This window comes from Pelophylax lessonae, assembly GCF_965119305.1.
Source record: "Pelophylax lessonae genome assembly, chromosome: 1".
Lineage (NCBI taxonomy): Eukaryota > Metazoa > Chordata > Amphibia > Anura > Ranidae > Pelophylax > Pelophylax lessonae.
The window spans coordinates 526,815,180-526,822,181 of record NC_138768.1 but is presented as its reverse complement, the minus strand read 5'-3'; the positions used below and the strand labels follow the sequence as shown (position 1 = coordinate 526,822,181).

Here is a 7,002-nt window from a genome sequence, read left to right as displayed (position 1 = left end):
AAGGGGTATGCGGAAGTGATGTTATGATGCAGTCTTCAGTGGGAGGAGTCTCCCAGCGCAATGTAGGGGACAATATAACCCGGTATTGAGGCCGGACACTACAATGAGCGACTGCATAAGGATATACAGGACAGGGTAATGCAAGCCTGCCCCGGAGGAGATATGCCTGGTGCAGTTGTATATGGGGTCAGTGCCTATATGATCTTTGCCTCAATGATATGCATATTTAGCATAATGTGTGTTTAATTAATGTATGTTTTCTTCTTGTAGAAAAATATGTCTAGAAGGTCTCTCTTGTCCTGAAGAAGCCCTTGGCGAAATGCCTTACCCACACCCAGCCCCACACAAGTACATAGAAAGATGTCCTATAGTGGTGCAAGGTAGGACACCCCTACCTTGCACCACTATAGGACATCTTTCTATGTACTTGTATGGGGCTGGGTGTGGGTAAATGTTACTAAGAGGCCCACATATGTTTATTGTTCTTATATATATGTTGGTGTTTGTCCAACTGTACCTCTGCTTTGCAGAATTTTATAAAATGTATTTTCAATAAAGAAATTTCCTTTATATATATCTTGCTTGATTTTTGTCTCTCAAGGCAGTAGGACCAGCACCGATACAGCCCCCTTTATAGCCTATATACCCCTTTTTTCGGTCTTACATTCTTGGGGTGATGGTGCAGGAATTGACTGGTGGAACGTTTATTTATTCTTTCCATCCTGAACTTCTCTACCCGCACAAAGCAGTTCAGGGCCTTGAGATCCAGAATTAGACGCACCTTGCCCTCTTTCTTTGGGACTGTGAACAGGTTAGAATAAAAACCCTGAAACCGTTCCAAGGTCGGAACCGGGACAATCACACCCTGAAGCAGCAGGTCTTGCACCAACCCAAAGAGCTTGCAATCGGTCTGGGGACAGGCGCACATTGGAAGGAAAGAACCTTTCTGGAGGGTAAGAATGAAACTCGATCTTGTAGCCACACTATCACTTCGTGAACCCACTTGTCTTGCACCAAGAAGGTCCACGGGCCCGGAAACCAACAAAGACGTCCCCCCACCTCAGGCATGATTGAGGGCGCACCTTCATGCTCAACGGATCTTGAGAATCCTGCTCTCGGCTTGCCAGACCAAGGCCGCTTGGAGCCTCCCAAAGAGGACTTGAACGGTCTTGAACCCTTGTCAGCAGACCCTGGGGGACGAAAAAACTTCTTATGGAGGAGGACAGGGCAGGTCTACAATGAGGTTCCTTACCCTTACCGGCCTGCGGATGAAAAGTATTCTTCCCCTCTGGGAGACTTTTAATCATGTCATTCATGGTAGCCCCCAAACAGTCGATCTTCCTGAAAAGGTAGATCAGTTAAGGACTTTTTAGAGGTCTGGTCCACAGACCAACACTTAAGCCACAATACGCGCCTAAGTACCACCGTCAAAACAGACAGTCTAGACAGTCTAGAAATCAGGGGAGCCGCATCAAAAGAGGCATCACAGATAAACTGTAGTGCCTGGACCAGCTGGTCCGCCAGCTCAGCAAAGGCAGGGAGGAGCTGCTCAGTCAGAGTTTGGGACACCAGGGCAAAGGTAAAGATCGGCCTAAGCGTTGAACCTGAAACAGTGAACATATTGCGGACCACAGCTTCCGCTTTTCTGTCAGCCGCATCCTTAAAGGCCAGCGATTCCTCAACCAGGATCATGGTCGCCTTATTTAACTTGGAAACCGTAGAGTCCACCACAGGTGTAACAGTCCACTTTTTAAGGAGGGACTCTTCAAAGGGGTACCTCATCATAAAGCGTTTAGGAACCACAAAGGGACGTTTTGGAGGTTCCCACTCTTTTGCGACAAATCTGTTAAAACAGGAGGGAAAAGGAAACACCTTCGTCACTCTAGACAGCTTGTGAGTGCCAAAGGGGACCGATGCCTCCACAGCAGGTTCAGCTGCGTCCTTCATTCTTAAAGTTTTAGGCACGGACACAATCAGTGTTGTCCACCAGCGCCTGTTGGTGCGCACCTACAGGAGTGGAGGAATCGTCCTCAATATCCAAGAAGTCAGGGCACGTGGCCGCAGACCCAGCAGGGTGGGCGGCCAAAAAACATTTAAGATCTGAGGCAACAGATGAGGAAGGGGCGCTTTTTGCTAGCCGCCGCCCAAAAGCCACCTCCACCCAGGACACAAAGGACCCCAGGACCACCGTCAGTGCATCAATGGATGGTTGGTACCTTGCAGCCTCTTAGAGGGGGTCAGGTGGGGAAACGTGCTCCAAAGACTCCGTGAGAAAATCAATGACCCACAGGGACCACCAGAAGACAGGGGGCCTAACGGGAAGGAAGAGTCCGACCATCCCAGGAAGGACCCCGCGTCCACCCCAAAACACTCCAGGGGGAGAGGGGGGACAGTTACTCACCCCACCAGGAACCAGGCGGGCACCGTTCATGACAGAACTCTTCCTCCATCGAAATGGGGGACTGTTGGCCAGGAGGAATGCTGCATCGCACGGAGCTGCGATCTGTGCGCGCTGGCCAGACTGGGGTGACCACTGGATCTAGATAGTCAAACCCGTCGCCCAGTCTGGCAGTTACTATAGAGCTCACAGGAAAAAAAATTGGGTGAAAAAAAGCTATTTGAAAAGAAAAATTGCCAGGACCAGAGATCCCAGCAAGGAAATAGGTCATTACTCCTGACTAGGCAGAAAAAAAACAAAACAAAAACAAAGTACCTATAGCAGAGAGGGGGAGTATACCTCCTGGGACTGCCCATAGGCGTAGTTGAGTTCTTTTTCTGCCTAGTGTCCTACTCCTGTAGAGGGCAGCATAACCCACTGGTCAAGAAACCTAAGGAGCGGTGTCCATCAATGAACGAAAGGGAAATGCAGGTCTCCATTAACACTTGTACAACTCCAAAGTTGTGCTACTTTGGAGTGCAACTTTGAATGGATGGGACTTATTGGACCCACTGTTTCACCACTCTTGTAAACATTCAGGTATGACTTTCATGCAACTTTTAAGGGTTAACATTGATGTCTATGGCCTTTAGGTTGCTGACAGAGTGTTTGCACTGTGATACCAGCTGAGCCCTCCCCCTGTTTTTTTGAACGATGGAGTAGGTCTCCATTCCAGCGTGCCAGAGTCCAGTGCAATGACACCTATATCAGAATAAAGAATTAATCTTTGTGTCGGAGGGCTCACAACCTCCCCCTCTTCCTCTCCTCAATCACCGCTGCCTGACCATGCTGCTCACAAAAAGATGCAAATTTAATTAGGGGTAATTGTGGTGTCTTTGGCAGTAGGAGCTCACTAGAAGGGTCAGCTGGTACCACAACGGAAATTGTACGATCTATCAGCCAGCTGTGTCATCTATAAGAAGGCAAACTGATCACATAGCTTGACAATGGTGACAGATCCACTTCCACTGACATGCAGTAACAAGGCACTATGGATAAAGACTCTCTGTAATCCAGCTGGATGCTAGCAGTAAACATTAAGGGGCATCCAGGCAACTCCAAGGACATGTGTAGCAGTGGCTGGGTTTGCAGCAGGTGGCATGAAAAAAAAAAAAAGGTAACGGAGCAGGAGGTGGGCACCCCGAAGTAACACTCACAGTTTATCTAAGCAAGCATCTGACGCAACAGCCTACTACGAACGCAGCTGAAACCACTGTCACAGTCTATGGGGGTTACCTAGAAGTGACAATGAGCTGTGTGCATAAATGTCTCCTTCAGGCAGTGAAAATAAACAGTGGCAGCAACCTCTTCTTCCTGGTTGCAGTGTGTGTCCTCTCCCTCCTGATGGCTCTCTGGGGGTTGCAGATGCATCAAGATAAACAGAGAACATCCAAAAGCTGGTCTTCAGCCTGGGGTGGAGTTACAGCCAGTACAAACAGAAATAGAGTATGTTTTTTTATTCCTAACCACAGCCCAGATTTGAATGGGACCAAGTGCACATGGCTGTCCGAACTGGATTTGTAGGGGAGTCCATACAACCACTGTGTCTCCATTGACTAACCCAAGCTGGCTGCACACAAAACTTCTGCGCCAATGTGAATGAGCCCCCAATGTTCTCTGCAAAGACTAAGACTTCATTCACACTTCACATTCCCACTTTGGCACCTTTGGCCTGGCTGGGGCGTTACTACCCAAAAACACAATGGAAAATTATTAGGCTTTAATGCACTTAGGGCCCAATACCAACTGCCTGACTGGATTTTTTTTAGATTTCTACAATTGCGGCATGCCTTTTCTGTACAGATATCACTGCCTCTCACCCTGGACTCTGATCCTTTTGAATAATTGGCCTCAGGAGTGATGGGGAAGCCACTGTATCAGCTTTCTAATTCATATTCTACCAAACTGGACCGTACATACTGAAAATGGGTAACAGATTTGGCTGATCTCACTGCTGATGACTGGGTAAATAATTCTCTCACCATATGATTTCCACTACAGATAGTTTTATCCAACTGAAATTTCTCCAGTCGAATACACCCCGCAACAATTAGCAAACACAGTATATACACACACACACAAACTTCTAAACCACTCTGTCAGGATATGTTAACTATTGATAGGTACACTCCTCCATAGTATATTGGGAAGCTGTGGATAATGTGTGTAACATTGACTTGGGGCTGGATTCTAAAATATTTTTATTAGGAGCCACTGATATCCCAGAGGTGGATAGATACATAAAATGTTTAAGTTTACACATCCTTATATGTGAAGAGGGAAATACTCCTCACATGGAAATCATCCTCCCCACCCACTGTGTCAGTCTGATGTTCCTCAATTAACAACATACTTTCCCTATATAACTTAACATGAGAGCAGGAACTGTCCAAGAAAATTTTACTACATCTGAAATACGTAGATTAATGCCTCGTGCTCTTATGTGCCTTTGTAACCAATTTTCAATAGCTGGGCCTGATACTCATTTGTCGCCCCCCCAACCCAGATTTTCTAAAATAACCCAATAGAGGTTCAAACCCTTCACCACAATAACCACTTCAATAATGGGCACTTTAACCTCCTTCCTGCCTAGGCCAAATTTTCAGCTTTCAGCGTTATCACACCTTGAATGACAATTGTGCAGTCCTGCAACACTCCGACCATGTGAAAATGTTTAGCATTAAACCTTACAGAGGTTAAATGGCTGATGTAAAAAAAAAAAAAAAAAAAAAAAAAAAAAGAATACATTTTATTATCAGTGTTAAAATTCATTAATGCAAAGTACATTCCAAAAACATATATTACCTTCATATAGTTGACAATCTTTGCAAGGACCCCAAACTTGAAGTTCGATGTCCCAGACAGGGGTTTGCCGCTATATGAACCATTGCTGCCATCTGCCAAAAGAAGCAACAGGGTTAGTCACTATATACAGTATATTTTTATAAATCACTGTCTTTTAACTATTCCTAATTGTAGGTCACTTTCTATACACAAGTATACTGTGATATCTGCAGAGTAAAACACAAATTTGAAACAGTCAGTATTCGTACACATGTTGAAAATAATATAAAAGAAAGAAAAAAGAAGAAGGTAAGTGAAAGCATTACAAAATTCTACATCAAGAAAGCAAAAACGTTGGTGTTTAGCTTTGGTTTGCACTAATGTGATATGATTTTCTTGTTCAGTTTATTTATTTGTTTATTTATTTGTAGAAATGGAAAAGATACAGTAAAACATCACAGGTAGACATCGGAACATATTGAGAAAGGTACAGTCAAACAATTAAGGATGAGAAAGGGTATGACCAAGAGTTCAGTACATTGTATTGAAGAGAGTCCAACAGAAACTATATTAGAAAACATTAGACACCTAGCGTCCAGGAACACAATGTTAACCTAGTGCGTTGAAATTCAAATATTGAACATGAAAACATTCTGAAAACTTCGCCTTAAAGTTAGGGTGAACCATAATGAAGGGGGGGGGGGGGGAGTGTGAGAGAATGGGAAGGAGCCAAGGTGGAGAGGGAGTGTAAGGAGGGAGTGTCTAATACGATATGATTTTCATGCGATTTCCAGTGAAACTTGCTTGTGACTGCTAACAGTGATTGGGGTGTCATTAACAATTAAGCTTCATACACATCTGCGCAAATTGTCAACGTAAGCGGGATACGTGATACGTGTTTGCATCATGTTCCCGAAACACATGGCAAAGTGCAGCAAAGCACGCATTTTATACAGAGATACAGCATGTTCAGAAACATACAACTGTGGATGCTGCCTAATTGTTAATGACACCCCAATCACAGTTAGCATGTGTTGTGGAAATTTTATTAATATATTTGTGTGGACATTTTTTTAAGATGGGTTTTTAGTTAAATTGCCATTATGTCTCCCAGTGTCAGTTTACCGGTAATCACAATGCACAGCGAATATGGCTTTAACTGGCATTGAGGAAAGACCTGTAATTGTGGAAACCTTCCATAAAATGGAGAATGCTCGCTACTTGTAGCCTGATCATTCCTATCAGCGGTGCAGGTCCGGATCTATGGCAGTGCAAGGCGAACTCCACCACACAAATGTATATCAGCCAGCCAGGGCCCCGGTATACCCTGACGGAGATATGTTTGTGATGTGGAATTCTTAACGTTTTAAAAACATCTGCCCTTTTGCCAGGATTAATGTCTGGTAGCTTTCTGTTTTGCTTGATCTGCATGATTAAAATACTGCTGCTATTGTCCTTTGCAGATAAAGTCTCATTCACTGGAACAGTAGCATGATCACTATCAAATATGGTTTTTATGAACTATATTATTATATAGGATTCACTCTAACAGGTTGTAATGGGAGTGCATGCACACGTATTAGCGGGGCAACATTCATGAGATACATGCTAGTTCCATGTTTGGCAGGCATTTTTCCTACACGTGGGTTTCATTTTAGTAATAGTGCACCCAACGACAGGAAACTCAGGCACGCGGCTCCGCTCGTGCATGAGCATTCACTCCCCTTTCTATTGATACTTTAAATGTATACATGTCTGATTGGTTGTGTTGACGCCACCAC

General features: G+C 44.5%; 1 protein-coding gene across 1 annotated transcript in view; it reads right to left on the bottom strand.

The window, feature by feature from the left end:
• The window catches only part of GTF2E2 (general transcription factor IIE subunit 2), a 194,267-nt gene that overhangs the window by 142,489 nt on the left and 44,776 nt on the right, over window positions 1–7,002 (bottom strand). Inside the window, exon 2 of the mRNA XM_082243449.1 lies at window positions 5,243–5,334. Coding sequence (XP_082099575.1) covers window positions 5,243–5,334 — 92 coding nt within the window. The remainder of the gene's footprint in view (window positions 1–5,242; window positions 5,335–7,002) is intronic.